At 38.0% G+C, this 18,075-nt stretch overlaps 1 protein-coding gene across 5 annotated transcripts in view; it reads left to right on the top strand.

Moving 5' to 3' along the window:
* MYO1D (myosin ID) overlaps positions 1-18,075 on the top strand; it is a 367,466-nt gene that overhangs the window by 87,914 nt on the left and 261,477 nt on the right. For all 5 annotated transcript variants that reach the window (XM_058283862.2, XM_058283863.2, XM_071210496.1 and 2 more), the window contains exons 5-11: positions 858-911; positions 2,801-2,896; positions 5,799-5,915; positions 7,213-7,416; positions 11,998-12,143; positions 12,221-12,335; positions 17,263-17,433. In XM_058283862.2, coding sequence (XP_058139845.1) covers positions 858-911; positions 2,801-2,896; positions 5,799-5,915; positions 7,213-7,416; positions 11,998-12,143; positions 12,221-12,335; positions 17,263-17,433 — 903 coding nt within the window. The remainder of the gene's footprint in view (positions 1-857; positions 912-2,800; positions 2,897-5,798; positions 5,916-7,212; positions 7,417-11,997; positions 12,144-12,220; positions 12,336-17,262; positions 17,434-18,075) is intronic.

The following is an 18,075-nucleotide window of genomic DNA, read 5'->3' as shown; positions in this document are numbered from 1 at the left end:
TTCCTTGCGTGTGGGGGTCCCCTACGCGGGGGACACCCCTGCGTGGCAGGGCACTCCTTGAGCGCATCAGCACTGCGCGTGGGCCAGCTCCACATGGGTCAGGAGGCCCTGGGTTTGAACCTTGGACCTCCCATGTGGTAGGCAGATGCCCTATCTGTTGGGCCAAATCCACTTCCCCATAATCTTTATTTTTGTTTTAAGTCACAGACTGTTGGGGCCATAGCCGTTTTATTAGAATCAGTTGGGAAAAGGACAGGAAGTGCCAGATATTATCATTCTTTTCCCAAAGGTTTCATGACTTCACTTTATAATCATAAATAGTCAAGAGGATCTTTTTGAATGAACACGCATTTTGAGCCCTCCCTTAATAGCACTCTTTGTAGAACCATCTGAGTCATGGATCCCTATGGACTGATCATGTTCAACTGATTTTATGACAGGATATAAGGCATTGCTCTTTGAACTGCCAGAGATCCTGGGGAAGGGAATATTGAGAATTTTCCTCCCTAAGCATTCCTTCAAATTCTCCCCACTTCCTTTCCCTGTCCCTTCCCCCAAAAGTACTCCATGTTTAGGCTCCAGGTTAAAAAAAAAAAAATCAAAATAGCTTCATTCTCCAAAAAGTTAGAGACCTCTATTTCAAGCAGTACAAAAAATTACCCCCCCCCCAAAAAAAAAAAAAAAAAAAAACTGCAAAGAAAACTCCATGGAGGAGACCAGGTCTTAAATGGATACTATCCATGGGAACTTTAGGACATTTAAATGTGCCGTAGATAAAGGATCCCCTCCAAACGTGGCTTCCATTTTATTATGGGTGAACATTCTCAGATTAATCATTTTAATGTTCTTTTTCTTAGTCTCGGGTGATTGTGCAGCAGCCAGGAGAAAGAAGCTTTCACTCTTTCTATCAGGTTAGTAATCTCCTGTTATGCAGATCACTTATTTTTTCAACTATAGAGGAAATGAATATTTTTATGTATTCTTTCCTCCCCCACCCCTCTCCTCCCTGCATTGACCCCACAGTATATTGCGGATGCACACATGGACACACAGGTGCACCCCACCCCCACATGCTTCTTCAGAGATTGGAAGAGCTAAGTCTGTTGTAAAGAGCTGGCAGGCGTTTAGCCAGCCTGATGAATGCCTTGGTTGAGCATCCTACATTCGCTTGTAATGTAGATAACAGTTTAATGACTATAAAAGCTCTTGATATGGTAAATTCTGAATATGTAAAATTAATTATGTTATATTCTGAATTGAAGCCATTGTCTCCCTATTTGGGAGTTCCAGCGATGGAAAATACAAATTTAGTTTGTTTTGCTAGTAGACACTATAAAGCAATATGATTGCTTTTGTAAAATGCCAGGATTTGTACATTTAAATGATAAATCTTTATCCCATCAAAGTGTTATTGCTTAGGAAAAATGGGAATGCCTCTTTTGGGGAGTGCTTTTAAACTCTAAGGCAAAATATTTTACATAAGCCCCCTTGTTAGCAAGTCTTTACACTCAGAAAGCAAGTTTGATATGTTGTAATAATTTTTAAAGCCCAAAGCAATATAAACCAAGGCTAATAAATAAGTTGGATGATCAAACCAAGCAAAACTATTTGAATTTTCAAAAAGTAAAACTAGAAATTAATACGGTTGCTTTTCAGCCATCTCTGAAGGTGATTCCAACCAATTAAAAATGTTTGAATGGTGACAATACAATTTCAGTTGAGTTCAGTATTCAGGTTCTGGCATATATGGTTAAAAATCAATTTAAAAATGGAATATCGCAAGGACAGATGCTGGGCATTATATATCCTGCCATAACCCACTGAATGTACTGGGGAGAGTGTAAACTACAATGTAAACTATAATCCATGCAGTGCAGCAGTGCTCCAAAATGTATTCACCAAATGCAATGAATGTGCCACAATGACAAAAGAGATTGTTGATGTGGGAGAAGTGGGGGTGGGGGCAGTATATGGGAACCTCTTACATTTTTTAATGTAACATTTTTTGTGATCTGTGTATCTTTTAAAAAAAGACAAAATAAATAAAAAGAAAAAATTGTAATAGTCACACCTTATGAGTAAAGCAAAGCATACAGTTTAATATAGAGAATTTAAACATGATGCCTTCAAAAGGGCCCTCAGTATTGCATTTGTGTTTTTGTTGACAATTACCCATTTTTTGAAAAAACTATTTTTCTATCACTATTTTATCAATTACACTATCACTATGTTATCAATTACGTGAAAGAGTTCTGCTTATTTCAAGAACCTCCAACTTTTTTGCATTTAGAAAAGTTAAATTTAACACCACGCCCATGGTTCTCTAATTGTCCTCCTTTCCCGAGATTTATAGATTGATGAGTAAATGCTGTATGCTTCCAGGGTCATTCAGCATATGACTGCTGATGCCTCTTATTTCCATGGCAAAGTCAACTTGTTCTAAATTCTGAGGCACAACTCTATTCCATCTGGGAATGAGGCTGCTAAGTAGTGACCACCACAGAGCATAGATCCTGTTTTACAAATGACCATATTAAAAGTAAGATCCTTTTGTTGTGGATGAGCTGAGAGTTTTAGGTACTTTCCTTCATGACTGCATAGCACTCTCCATAACAGATGATGTTGAAGTCATTTACCTTCAAGGTAAAAAATTCTTCGAAGCCATGAATAGGAGAAACTAAACTAAATGAATTAAGCCCAGAAAATGAGTACAAACTAGATTACATCTAAGTTAGAATATTTGGTATCTTTGGCTCAATATTACATTTTGCCAATTTACTTTTCTTTAAATACTTTTCAGTTACTCCAAGGTGGTTCTGAACAGATCCTACGTTCTCTCCATCTCCAGAAGTCCCTTTCATCCTACAACTATATCCATGTGGGAGCTCAGTTAAAGGTGAGAGTTTGCTCTTTGAGATTGTTCTTGTACGGAATCAGAGAATCAAAGAATCAGAAGGAGTGTTAAATAATTATCTGATCTATTCTGCTGCCAGGAGGCAAATGAATGTCTCAGTAGATAGTATCTCTTCTATTCTTAAAACTCTCAGGAACAAAGATTCAATACATTATTGAATCAACAACTCTACTTGATAACCTACTACTATATTTTATCACCCCAGACAGGAAAGAAATTTCTTATGTTCAAAGTGTTTTGTTTAATTTTTAATCTTATTCCTTTGATTTTGACTTCATAAAAATATTGATATGACTAGGAAGTTCACCTGTTAAGAAGATACCATATGTCTTGGCCAAAGGCGAATTGGTAAAACAAAAGAAAATACAAAATTACCTTGGTTGAAAATATATATAAAAGCTCTTCATTTACTGTGTTTTCAGATATTGATTTTTGGTATATCCTAGAAATATTTTTGTGATCCTTAAGGCATTTCTTTTCAGCTTTCAAATTTTCCCATTTCTCTTATTCCTTTGCATGTGTACTTGCACACACACACAGACACATTTGCACTCTTTTATTTCTAATTAGTTTTCCGCTAGTCATTTTATAGCTAATCCTCATAATACAATAGTTTATCAATGGTAGGTCATAAAACAATAATTAAAGTATTATCCTATCTTTAGAGGAAGTTAGTGTATTTAAATGCAGATAATAGGATATGGAAGGCTATATACCAAGGTTTTAATCATTTATTTTTGGTTGGGTGAGGGTGTGGGTATATTTATATTCTACTTTTCTGTATTTAAAATTTTTTTTTCCTATAATGCATTGCTTTTGTTGTCAGGGAGTCAAAAAATGAAAGAAGCTATGAAAGAAAAGGATCTAGGCTTGGTAAAATGAGGGAGGTATTTCTTTTCCTTTTATTTTTTCTTTCTCTCTTTAAGCTAATTATATCTGCATTTATGGCTTAGCTCTATTTTTATTGCTGTGCATAGAAATAATGTTAAATCTGTGTCAATTGATTTTCCACTGTTTGAGATTTAGGCTGTACCACCTTTTTATTTTTTGCTTTTATAATTATCTGTGAGCAGGAATATTTGGCTGAAAATTAATTGAAAAAACAAAAAACAAGAGGATGTCATTCTTCCTTTCTGAGAAATAGGCCAGAGGTACTTAAAGATGTGTAAGGATCATAAAATCAACCTTAAATAGCCAGTGACTGGGAATATTTCTTTTTCAATCAAATTATCTTATTAACCAGATTATTTTGACCAGGTCATGTTGGAGCTCCTGCAAAAGCAAGTTTTTAATATTTAGCCTTTCCTCTATGGTAAATTTAGCTTAGGTTCCTTTTTTATCAGAAATTTCTCATTCTTATTTTTCCCCCTTCTTTTGTTCCTCTTTGGAAAAAAAAAAAAAAGCACATGATCATAGTTGAACCTAAAATAAAGATGAGCCAAAAGGGAAAAAAATTACTGCCACCCCCCCCCCCAGAAAAGTTTCCCTCATGTGTTGTTGGCAGAATTCCATCCCATACCCATGGCCAAACCAGTCATTTAGCAGGGAGAAAAATAATGCATTGATTAGATTAGACTAATCAAGGTTTATACCCCCTTGAGGCTGGAGGGAAGTCTGTCCTGAAGGGCATATGCGCTTGGAGAGAGATGAACAAATCAGGGTTCTAGAAGCAAGAAAGAAAAGGAGGTGGGGAATGACTGTTAGGTAAGGAGTCAGCAGTTCCCCATAGTAGGGTAGTTAGGTTTTTGACCAGTTTCTTTGCAACTCAAGCGTGGTTGCAGGTTATAATATTAGTAATACCTGATATGTTAAATACTTTTTATGTGCCAAGAACTGGAAAGTACTCTATATAAATTTTCATTTTCATTTAATTCTCACGACAAACCTATAAAAATGTATTTTTACTCCCATTCTATCCATGAGGAAATTGAGGCTCAGTGAGGTTAATTAAGTATCTTGCCCAAGGTCATAGAACTGGTAAGTGGAGGAGTTTATGTGGTTGTCTCCTAGACACAAGAGGAACATGTACTCATGTGACAAAGAGGAGACCCCTTCCTGGGCCCTTCTCAACAGGGGAGCAGTAGGCCAGGTCTCTGGGTACAGGCAAGGGGAGAAACTCACTAAGGAAAGGATTAGTCAGATTCTCCAGAGCTGCTGTTTGGGAAAATTTCTTAGATAAGTAGCTGTTATTACTTCATTGGGAATTTCTGTGTCTACATTTGTATTTCCAACCTAATGGCTACAGATCCTCAGGACAGGTATCTGATTCATCTTTGAACAATCCTGTTCCAGTTAGAAGATCTTACGAACTGAATGAGTAAAAACATGAAGTATAGTTCCCTGCTACTTATTAAATTAGCTTGCTGAATAACTGAGGCAGGCCTCTTGGCTTTTGGGGACTGTATTTTCCTCACTATACAATAAAAAGCCTGACTATGCAAGTATGGGAGTGTCATTGCCAGCCTCTACAAGATCAGTTGTGGAACAAAGAGCCACAAACGACAGTTGGAGCCAAGCATGTGTTTTGGAGGCTCCACCTTCAGCGTTCCGCTTTGTGATCCCAGGTTCCATGCCCTTGCCTCTTCTGATTAGGGGGCAGCACTCAGCTTCTCTGAGCCAGCTTAGGACTTGTGCCCTTGATGAAGATTCCAGAAAAGTGTGTGGGGCTTATTTTGGGTGATGGCTTCACATGCAGCGGGCATTGTATGTGCTAGATGTTACCCCTGAAATCACTTTTACTTTCTCTGGATACTCATCAACCCCTCAAATGATTTGCTACAAAGGCACCAAGACCTTGGACAAACTTTAATTTAGTTTCATAATTGTTGGGTTTTAACCCTCATACAAAATGTCTATGACTTAAGTTTTCCATTTTCATTCCTAGTCTTCTATCAATGATGCTGCAGAATTCAAAGTAGTAGCAGATGCCATGAAAGTAATTGGCTTCAAACCTGAGGAGATTCAAACAGTGTATAAAATTTTGGCTGCTATTCTTCACTTGGTGAGTAGTAACGTCTCTCAAAATATATCACCTCCCAGTTGAGACAGGATGTTCTTTCAGAAGAGTTTGGGCTTTTCTCTGTGGATTAAAAAAATTTTTTTTCAGAGAAAATTTTTTTGAAGAAATTACTATTCCTGTGGTTATCCCCATCACTTTGTAATATTATGAGGTATTTTCCAGGCCTCTGCAGGTTTTGAGACTACAGCTTTAGTTTGCCTTACTGGTAACCTCAAACCTTAAAACAGGTCAATTTCGAGGATAAAATAATTCAGCAATGATGTGACTGCCAACAGAAGAAGCTAACATCTTTTGAACAGAATAAATTTCTATTGGCATTTGAAACATAGAATCATAGATTATTAGAACTGGAATTTTGATCCTCTCATTTCACAAGTAGGGAAATGAGACCTAGAGGGATGGCACAGTTGACTCCAAGGCACAGCTAGCTCATTGCAAAGCTGTCCCCGTAAACTCATTGGCAGTTTTATGGTCCATCTGTTCCCCATAATAGGACACCAAAATTGAAAGAAATAAAAAGCCATGTGTTGGATTTCCACCATTACTATTTATATAGTTAGAGATGTTAAGATATAATGAATGTATAACCTTATAATAAATAAGTAACAACATGAATTCTGGAATAGAAATTACCTTTCAGTATAGCAAAATTTAAATGAAGCAGAAATGTGCAAGATCTATATGAAAAATATTAATATTATGTAGCAGTATAAAAGTTATTTTAAATAAATGTTCTTCACCAGGTAGACTTTAATAGTATAAATTATTGCCTCTCATTGAACTAGAAGTACAATAGTCCTCTCACAATCCAAATGGGAATTTTATTTTGTTTTTAACTTGATATAATGATTCACGAATTTATCTGAAACAATAAGCATGCAGGAAGAGCAAATAAAATGTTTAAAAGAAGAGTAGTGGGAAGTGGATGTGGCTCAAGCAATTGGTCTCCTGTAATATCTTTGGAGTAGGATTGGTCTAGGTATGGCACAGAAGAAAGAGAAATCATCAAGTAATTCATAGATTTGACAACATAAAAATATAAACTTCTATACATCAAAAATATATCCTGAAAATCAAAAGACAGATGACAGTATCTGGAGAAGAGAAAAAAAAAGGATGAAGTGCTAGGTTTTTACAGACTTGTTTTCTCTGTTTAGAAAAATGGGCATTACAGACAAGGTCACTTGACTTGTATTTTAGATGAGCAAATATATCCCTGACATAATGTTTCAGAAACTCATGAGAAATGGTGTGCCTTGTTTTTTTACTTTCCATATAGGGAAATTTAAAATTTGTAGTAGATGGTGACACGCCTCTTATTGAAAATGGCAAGGTTGTATCTGTTGTAGCAGAGCTGCTGTCCACTAAGACAGACATGGTGGAGAAAGCTCTTCTCTATCGGACTGTGGCTACAGGCCGAGATGTCATTGACAAGCAGCACACGGAACAAGAAGCCAGCTACGGCAGGGACGCCTTTGCTAAGGTGAGATTTTCACTTACGTGTTGTTGGCCTGGAGTTGGCCTCTGTTGCAGTTTTAGTGAAATTCTGTGAGGAGGTATTCAGAGGTTCCATGAAAGTTGGTTAAGGCTTTTAGAATGGTACTTTTGGCCATCACAGGTTCAGTAAAACTCCTGTACTGTGAGCATTATTTCCAGAAAACATTTTGAGAAAAGCAGAATCAAACAGTGTGAAACCAGCAATATCCCTTCTGGTATGGGACCCTTTCATGGCCCTAATTTTGTTCAGACCTTTATATTCTTCAATGCTTTCTCTGGCTTTTTAATAGTCCTTATATCAAAGATTTTTTTTTAAAAAAGATATTATGGCAAAGCAGAAAAATAAAGGGTAATTGCACTGAAATCACTAGAATATTTGACTTCTTAGTTCTGCCATATAACAGCAATTACCCTTTGGTTGTCCTCTCCTCTGAGCTCAAAGTTTGAAACTTTTTCTAACTGAATCAGTAATGCCATTTATATTATAGCAATGTGGTGTAAGTAATCATGTAACAACTAGAAAATTCCAGGTACTTGGGGAATAAAAAAAGGGCATGGTATGGAGAATTAAGGGTATAAGTATGATGTGGAATTCGCTTCTTCCCAGATTACAGTGCTTGTGAAGCCTTCCCACTGAAGAATTCTTATGAGCAAAGAACAGAAAACTAGTGTTTGTGTGGGAGGTGAAGAGTCTTGAGACAAAATTGCCCAATCTTTACATTTTTAACAGTTTTGTTAGTTTACCTCAATAATTATATATTAGCATTCTATTCCATAATCCCCTCCTCTTGACATATGCTAACAACCTAATATTATAGCCTATCATAGCATATATAAATACCTACACATACACACAGGAAATTTTTATTAATTGTTTTCAAAAAATTAAAATTATTTTTCCCATTTTGCTTTTCTCACTAATGCTGTGTGGAAGTTCCCTTCAAGTCAACTATTTAAGCGCTGATTAATTCTTTTTAATGCTGCATACCAGTCTGCATAATTTATTTACCCATTCTCCTTTTAAGTCATTCACTTTGTTTCCATTTTTTGCCACTACAGTCACTGCTGCACATCCTTGTACATCTATTCTTATACTCTGGTGCATTTATTTCTATTGGATAGGTTCTCAGAGTAAGCATGCTAGGCCAAAAGATATGCTGGTTTTAAACTTTAAATCTCCTGATTTGGGAAGTGGACTTGGCCCAGTGGTTAGGGCGTCTGTCTACCACATGTGAGGTCCGCGGTTCAAACCCCCGGCCTCCTTGACCCGTGTGGAGCTGACCCATGCGCAGCCCCCGCGTAGGGGAGCCCCACGCGCAAAGAGTGCACCCTGTAAGGAGAGCTGCCCAGTGTGAAAGAAAGTTCAGCCCTCCCAAGAATGGCACCGCACACACGGAGAGCTGACACAGCAAGATGACGCAACAAAAAGAAACACAGATTCCCGTGCTGCTGACAACAACAGAAGCAGACAAAGAAGACGCAGCAAATAGACACAGAGAACAGACAACTGGGGCGAGAAAGGGAGAGGAAGGAAGGGAGGGAGGAAGAGGGAAGGAGGGAGGGAGGGAGGAAAGAAGATCTGATTATATGGGTGTAGAATAATATATCATTGTTACTTTAATTTTCATAACTAGTATATTTCAGCATTTTTATTTCACATTTTTATAATGATTTAAATATATCCTAAGAATTACCTGGGTATATGCTTTACATTTTTCTCTGGGGTTATTTTTCTATTGCCAATTTTTAAGAGTCCTTTGTATATCATAAGCCTTAACCCTTTGTTTTTTATCTCTGTGCCAAGGGGTCCCCCTGTCAGGTCTACCATTTTCTCTTTTTTAAAATTTTTGCTGGTTGATTAGGTTGCTATCTGTTCCATTTTACATTATAGCAATGTGATCTCAGGCTTGATTTTTCAGTCTTAGAAGGAACTTGAATTTTATTCTAAGTGCCATCTAAAGCTAGTAGAAAATTTTAGAAACGGACTTTGGCCCAGTGGTTAGGGCGTCCGTCTACCATATGGGAGGTCCGCGGTTCAAACCCCGGGCCTCCTTGACCCGTGTGGAGCTGGCCATGCGCAGTGCTGATGCGCGCAAGGAGTGCCGTGCCACGCAAGGGTGTCCCCCGCGTGGGGGAGCCCCCACGCGCAAGGAGTGCGCCCGTGAGGAAAGCCGCCCAGCGTGAAAAGAAAGTGCAGCCTGCCCAGGAATGGCGCCACCCACACTTCCTGTGCCGCTGACGACAACAGAAGCGGACAAAGAAACAAAAGCAGACAAAGAAACAAGATGCAGCAAATAGACACCAAGAACAGACAACCAGGGGAGGGGGGGAAATTAAATAAATAAATCTTTAAAAAAAAAAATAAAGCTAGTAGAAAATTTTAAGTAAAGGCAGTGATATCAAGTGAATTTTTTTAAAAACCCAGTACTTCATAAATGGTAAGCAGATGCTCTACCACTGAGCTATACCAGCTCCCTGAATTTTTAAAACAATAAATCTGGACTTAGTGTGGAGACTCTGAAGAGGATAGGGGTGAGGCCAGAGTAGAAACAAACAAATCAATTAAATGGATATTTCAGTAGTCCAGGAAAGAGATGATGACATCTTGGAACTAGGATGATAGCAGTGAAAATGGGGAAAGAGGGTGATTTGAGATAGCCTGTATTTGGGAAATAAAATCAACTTCCCTGTTTTGTGCCTGTTATAGGGGATGCGGGAGTCAAGGATAATTCCTAACTTGGTCTGGCACCACCTACCTCTCTACTTCATTCATCCCATATTGCATACTCCTTGCTTCACCGCAGCCACGTTAACCTTCTCTCAGGCGTCACAAATTATCTTTATCCCTTTCTCCTTCCAGCCACAGGGCCTCTGCACATGCTGTTTCCTCTGCCTGGATTGTTGTTCTCTCCCCTCCTGCCCAGTTAACTCCTGCTTATCCTTCTGATCTCAACCCAAGCACTGCTTTCTCAGAGACGCCTTCTTTGGCCTGCCTGAATGCTGAGTAGGTGAAATTCCCCTCAGATTCTGTACACTCTCCTTTGGGGGGGGGGGGGGTGTGGTGTGTGTGCATGTGTGTGTGCGTGTGTGTGTGTACGTACACTCTCCTTTGGGGTGTGTGTGTGTGTACGTACACTCTCCTTTGGGGTGTGTGTGTGTGTGTATATGTGTGAGAGAGTGTTTCCTTCACCTTTGTAAGCTCCTTGGAGGCTGAGTCCATGTTTGTGTTTGCTTACCACTGTATCTTCAGCAAAATGTTACTGATAGGACATATGTTTGAGGTGGCTGTGAGGCTTTGCAGGGCATTGCAGGCAGGCTGTCGGGCGTGTGCATCTGGAGCTCAGAAAGGTCCAGGTGGGAAAAATACATTTGGGAGTTCTATTAGTATTATTTAACACTGGGTGAGATAACTTAGAGAGTTTTAGAGAGTGAGGAGAAGAGGACCTGGAGGAACTCCATCTTTTAGAAGTCAGGGACAGGAAAAGCCACTCCCAGCTGCCACCAGGAAGGATCAGTCAGTGAAATAAAAGGAAAATTGAAAAAGCATGGTTTCACGAATCCCTGAGAGGAAAATGTCTCAAGAAGAGAATAATAAACTACATTGGGTGATGCAGAGTAGCTGAGGACAAAGTGTCCATGTAGAGGTACTCGGAGTCCTTGGTGAGCCATTTCCAGGGAGTACTGAGGTAAGCCACAACAGGAGTGCCCTGGAGAGTGAAGGGAGGTGAAGAAAGGAGGCAGTGCCTACAGACGTGTGTAGGTGACAAGAGTGGGTGAGTGGGTAGCTGGGGGGGGTGTTAGGGAAGGTTTTTTTTTTTAAAGAAACAACATTGTACAGTATGTTTCTATCCTTCCAGAAGAGAGGGAGATGAAGGGGGAAGTTAAAGGAGGGTAGTCCCAAAAACACCCAAAAGAAGAGGATCCACACACAAGTGGTAGACGAATGGGCTTTAGGGTGAGCAAGGACCCTTCCTACTTTGTTACAGGAGAGAAAAGGGATTGATTTGGGACATAAGGAAATGTTGGGGTGGGAGCATCAGAATGTGAATGTCTGTTAACATATGGTGCTTTGTCCATGTTTGTCTTGGTGTGTGCATTGGATGTATGTTTTGATTTTTAAGGATTTTCAAACCTTTCTGCTCAGATCTTTATTTAGCATTATATATTAATAATTATATTTTTAGAATTCATCGAGCATTAGTGGAGCATAGATATTAACTCATTGGTTCCCTACTTTTTGTAATTGATGAAATTACAGTAGAGCAATGAAGTACCTTATGCAATAATTTAAGCAAATTATTGATATAGCTGAGCATGGAAACATGCCTGGTGAATGTTGTTGGAATAAAATATATGTAGTAACCAATAATCCTCTATGTCCAAACCATTTACATTTTAATTTTGCATGCATTTTTACCAGATAATCTGTATTTCTAATTCTTCTGCCTACAGTAATAATGGCTATGCTAAACAGTAAGGAGAAAGTGGACATTTAAACTTATCACAAATCCAAATAAAGGACTCATTCCCATATGGGCAAGATTGTATGATGTTATTTTCCTTGCAGGCAATATATGAACGCCTTTTTTGTTGGATTGTTACTCGCATCAATGATGTGATTGAAGTCAAGAACTATGACACCACAATCCATGGGAAAAACACTGTTATTGGTGTCTTGGATATCTATGGGTTTGAAATCTTTGACAACAACAGGTAAACTGAGTAAGATACTTAATATCCTGTTGTTTGTTTTTTATTGGTTTTAAAGTTGATGTATTCTTTTGTTGCAGCTTTGAACAGTTCTGCATCAATTACTGCAATGAGAAGCTGCAGCAGCTATTTATTCAGCTGGTTCTGAAGCAGGAACAAGAGGAATACCAGCGGGAAGGGATCCCTTGGAAGCATGTGAGTGAACTCTCATTGAGAATGTCTTTATGGGTTTCACATCTTAATGATCATGTCAGCTCTACCATTTAACCTCCAAAAAAAGAGTGCAATCAAGTCATATGTACCAAAGATCAAGGGCATTTTCTAGGCTAGAAAAATGTCTGTACTACACTGATTAGCGCAGATAGGCTATAGCATACTCATCTTACTAAATTATATACACAGATTTCTGGACTTTGTGACCCAGAAGGTACTCTATAAGTAGAACTTAGCCATCTTTTTTCTTTTTTAGGAGAAACATCTTTGAATTTCAATAAAGACAAGACTAGAAATACAATTTAAGTGTTCTTGATATTCTTTGGTACTTGAGATATCTGAAATTTAGTTTTCCTTCATAGATACGTAAATACAATTCATTTCAGGGTTGATAAGTGGATTTCATGCCACCAGTGTTTTCTTTTGATAGAGCCCCTTTTTTTCATGCCCCGTAAATGCTGAGTTACAACCAGTGAACCTAACATTTTCACTTCATGGGTCATACCACATGGGTTTTCTGGTTTGTATGTCCATTAGAGTTTAATGTCACATGTAAAATATTTGGAAGACTCTGCTAAACTCTGCTTCCAAATTTAGTTTCTTGTCCTTCCTCCTTTTCTTCCTTTTCTTCCTCATTGCCTTTTTAACCTAAATAGCATTTTATCATCTTCAGTTAATACCGTTCGTATTCTATAACCACACATCAAAACGCCTGCATTAATTTTCCTCTCTGTTTACTTTCCTTTTATCACTCGTCAGTTAACACCTCCCTTCTCATGCCTCCTCATGAACATTCTCTTTTTTCAGTTAAACTAGTATGGTAAGATAAAGCCAGAAAGTATGACTGGTCCAGGCTACATGCCCAAGAGAGCAAAGCTAAAAAGCAAGACTCATTTGGCTTTCTTGTTCCCTACAATTAGACCTTCTGCTCATAAAAGAAATGAGGACTAGTAATTTTTCTTTAAATTTGTATTTTTAAACAATTTTGAGAACAGATTGAAAAACACACAAACACCTATGTTTCTATAAGTTTCTGTTTTTATAAAACTGTCTTCTTGCCAAGTAGTAGAGGTAATAAAAATAATTGAAATTAATATTAATAATAATTAATATTAATAACATCCCACATCAAGTATTGTTCATCAGTTAAAAAAAGTTTTTTGAAATGCTATATTTAAATTACTTTTGTATTCCTTCCTACCTTCCTACTTTTTAATCTTCTCTCATTCAGAATAAGGATATAATGATATAATACATAGCTTTTCTACCTCAGATTACATCTTTGCTTCCCATCATATGTTAAATAAAATTTTGTTCGAGTACATCAGTATAAATTTTACCTATTTACAAAAAAATCAAAGGGTTGTCATTTACTTTATAAAAAGATTACCTACAGTTTTGTTTTAAATAGTGAGCTCTCTTAGCACTTTTTAAATGTGATTCAATTCAATTATTAAGTTTATATGCAGGTTTCCTAAAATGAATTGGTTGTATAATATAATACCCAGTTATTACTGAAGCTTAGATATTTATAGGAAATCATGAAACTTGTTATTCATATGTGATTCAGAGGTGCTATTTAAAAATATCATTCAGCAATCAGAGTATTAAATTCCACAGGCATAGATGATAAAGAGAAAAGTCAACATTGCAGTAGGCTATTTTAGACATCTAAAAAAAGATCAACAGATCTAAAAATATTAAAACTCTTAACTAAATATACCAACAGAAGATGTCAGAGAGGAAACAATACTAATCCCAATATAAAGATTATTGACTACAGTGCCAAGTCACCCCAAAATTATAGTCTCTGTTCTGGGCAAGAATTTCCTTTAAAAAAATAGAAAGTCTGAATATAATGATTAGGTGTTTGTTTGTTTTTTTTCCAATTTTTTGCTATGGAAAATTTCAAGCATGCATAAGAGCAGAGAGCATATTATAAACTCTGTTTGCCCAATTATCAGTGGATAGCAGTTATGTCATCTGTACTTTAGCTACCTGCCCCCAGATAATTTGAAGCAAATCCCAGATATCACATTAATTCAACTATAAATATTTCACTGTGGTTATCTAAAAGGTAAAGACTTTTACAAAAGCCATAACCACAATACCATTAACACACTTAAAAAATTAATAATTAAATTCATCAAATAATCCATTCAGTGTCCACATTTACTCAGTTTTCTTATAGTTGGTTTTTTGTTTAGTTTAGTTTTACAGTTTGAATTGGGATCCAAATAAGGTTCTTACATTGTGATTTGTTCATAGGTCTCTAGTGTATCTATGGATTTCCCCCTCCACCTCTTACCCTCTCTCTCCTGCCTTCCCTGCCTCTCACTCTTCTTGCAATCTTTTCTAGAAGAGATTGAGTCATTTACTCTGTAGATTTTCCCACAGTGTGGATTTTACTAATCACATTCCTAGAGTGTTATTTAATATGTTTCTCTGTTCCTTGTATTTCCAGTATATTGGTTGTTAGAGCTAGAGTCTCGACTAGATTCAGGTTCATTGTTTTTCTGTTCTACTTCATTGGTGGTAAGTGAACTTCCATCAAGAGACTCATATTGTCCACTTCTCTCTCTGATTTATTTCCTTTTAAAGGGTTCTGGTGCTCTCATTTTCATAGTTTTTAGCTCTTAAGAACTTGATTCTCAAGCAGAAAGCTGCTTGATTTGGAGTCAGAATGGGGGGCCCAGAGCCGCATCTCCCTTTTCCAACCTGTCCCATCCCTCCTTTGCCCTCTCTATCCCCTATGATACCTCTAGAGAATGCCAGGTTGGTGGAGAACAGAGTGTGAAAATCACTGTTTTGAGCAATGTTTGCAGAGGCATTAAAGTTATAAACTAGGAGTTATTGGAATCTTTAGCAAAGACCAATAGCTTTTAGTTATACAATTGGAATTTTTAAAAGAAACTTAATTCCTTTGTCTCTAGGACAAAAGACTTAGCCTTCAGTTCCTCAGTCCCTACTCCCGAAGTCTAAGATGTCAGCTGTTAATTAATCATAACTTTCCTGCCTTTTGAATATTTTAAGGATATTTTTCCCAAGATGGAAATGTCTTTTCTCTCTAATTAGAAATGTAATAGGGAAACGGACTTTGGCCCAGTGGTTAGGGCGTCCGTCTACCATATGGGAGGTCCGCGGTTCAAACCCCGGGCCTCCTTGACCCGTGTGGAGCTGGCCATGCGCAGTGCTGATGCACGCAAGGAGTGCCGTGCCACGCAAGGGTGTCCCCCGCGTGGGGGAGCCCCACGCGCAAGGAGTGCGCCCGTGAGGAAAGCCGCCCAGCGTGAAAAGAAAGAGCAGCCTGCCCAGGAATGGCGCCGCCCACACTTCCCGCGCCGCTGACGACAACAGAAGCGGACAAAGAAACAAGACGCAGCAAATAGACACCAAGAACAGACAACCGGGGGAGGGGGGGAAATTAAATAAATAAATAAATCTTTAAAAAAAAAAAAAAAAAAAAAAAAGAAATGTAATAAATACCCACAATAAAAATAAATATTCAGATCAAGATTTTTTCAACCTCAGTACTACTGATATTCTGAATCATGTAATTCGTTGTTTGGGGTTATTGTGCCCATTGTAGGATGTTTAGCTGCATCCCTGGCTCTACCCACTGGATACCAAATAGCACTTCTCTAGCCATGACAATAAAAATGTCTCCAGATGTTGCCAAATATTCCCTGGGGGGGCGGGGATCACCCCCAATTTAGAACCACTTGTGTAGACAAACCAGTAAAGTATAAAACAATAAAGTAAAAGTCACCCAGGGGGAGCAGTTGTAGCTCAGTCTTTTAATGCCTGCTTCCCATGTACAAGGTCCTGGGTTCATCCCCAGTACCTCCTGAAAACAAAGGAAAAACAAAAATTACCCAGTATGCAGGCTCTCAGTCCAAGGAATACAGAAGAGACCATGGAAGATTAGGAATGGAGCTTAAAGCTATAGGCAAATAAATGGCATTGCTCCTTTGATTTTAAATAACATGTAATAGGTATGTATACATGATCTAACAGAAGGTAATGGAGAGAACTTTCAGTTTAGGTTCCTCCTGAATAAGACGGAAGATATCAATGCAAAGATTTAAAATGTATGCTCCTTTAAGCTTCCCATCTTCAAATGACATACAGCTTGCCTGAGTTAGGTCTGTGTGTGCTCTGTGTGTGGTGACAGCTGTACTGTAGACTTTCAGAATAAACAGAGGTAGAAAAGGATTTTCCCACAAATCTCTTATGCACTGAGGTTGCTAAAACACCAGAGGTTATTTATAACTGGTTTCAGCCATTGAAAATAATTGAAAAGCTTATTCTTTTGTAGATATTTGTATCTCAGAATTACATTTTTTATAATATATTCAGAAAATGACAAACCTGTTAGAGCCATACATATATGCTCTTTAACTCTGGGGAAATTAGAGAAGGAGATGCTTTTTTGGGTTTTAGTCATCCAGAGTCACTTAACTAATATGCAAGTTCTGTGTAACACCTTAGTCTCATCAGGTAATGGACCAAATAACACCTTAAGATTATTTGTTGGCACTTACTTAGTGGAAGGTGGGTTTTTTGGTTAATGGCAAACAGATTGAAGGTATGAAAGACTAGGGCCAGGTGTGGGGTCTGAAAACAGGATTAAAAGCAAGAGTTAATTGATGTGAGAAACTTTGTCTCCCTTATAATTTTTTCCTTGGACCACCCTCTTCTAAACAAGTGTTCCATGATATAAAGTCCAAAAAGTGAAAAAATAAACCTCCGTATAATGTGTGCATATCTTAGTGTTATGCCTCATTGATGTTATGAACACATTTGACATCAAGGTCACTTAAACTCCTGCTGCAGATGGAGGCGTTGGTGTTTGACCTGTCCTGGCCTCTGTTCCTTTTAAAATTACGTACCTGTGCATGTCCTACAGATTGATTACTTCAACAACCAGATCATCGTGGACCTGGTGGAGCAGCAGCACAAAGGTATCATTGCAATCCTGGATGACGCCTGCATGAATGTTGGCAGAGTCACTGATGAAATGTTCCTCGAAGCACTTAACAGCAAACTGTGCAAACACGGTCATTTCTCCAGCCGCAAGGTAATGTGCTTGGGAATTTTCTCTCATTTTGATCTTTAAGATTTTCCTCGTTGTTTGACAGAGTTAAATGACTTTATGTGTTAAGTTAAAGGAAAGAAAGGCCCTACATGCCTATTAAAGGATTTATTGCTGTGGATAAATTCTGCCTCTCTGGGTTATAGGATAATGAGATTGCTAAAAATCATAATATCCAGGAGAGGGAGCTCCAGACCATTAAATTTTCTAGAAACAGGAAAAATGAACCATCCTTTAGAAAGTATGATGTCATTTATAACCAATAAGTACAGAGTCCTTGTTCATGAGCTAGAATTTTACTCCTGCATCTGATAACTCCAGCACTGAAAATAGCTCTTGTCCTTGACTTTTTACTGTTCATCCTCATTTGTTGCAAAAGGTGGTGTGTGCCCTGCCATGATCCTTCAGACTATGTGACCTTCTTGAAACCAGAAATTTTAGGCGGTGTTTTGCCATACAGGGAAATGCATTCCTTTACCTAATGGGTATCATTTTCACTCATTTTTTTCACATCTAAAAACGAATTCCATAAAGAGGTCACGCTTCTGTAATAACTGATGGCAGTTGTGGTTTTCAGCTCAGCCCCTGTGCTGTGCCTAGAGCACAGTGTGCTTGCCATCAGTATTG

The sequence above is a fragment of the Dasypus novemcinctus genome, chromosome 21, assembly GCF_030445035.2.
Source record: "Dasypus novemcinctus isolate mDasNov1 chromosome 21, mDasNov1.1.hap2, whole genome shotgun sequence".
Taxonomy (NCBI): Eukaryota; Metazoa; Chordata; class Mammalia; order Cingulata; family Dasypodidae; genus Dasypus; species Dasypus novemcinctus.
Note: the sequence above shows the minus strand (reverse complement) of the source record. Positions and strands in the feature narration are given on the sequence as shown.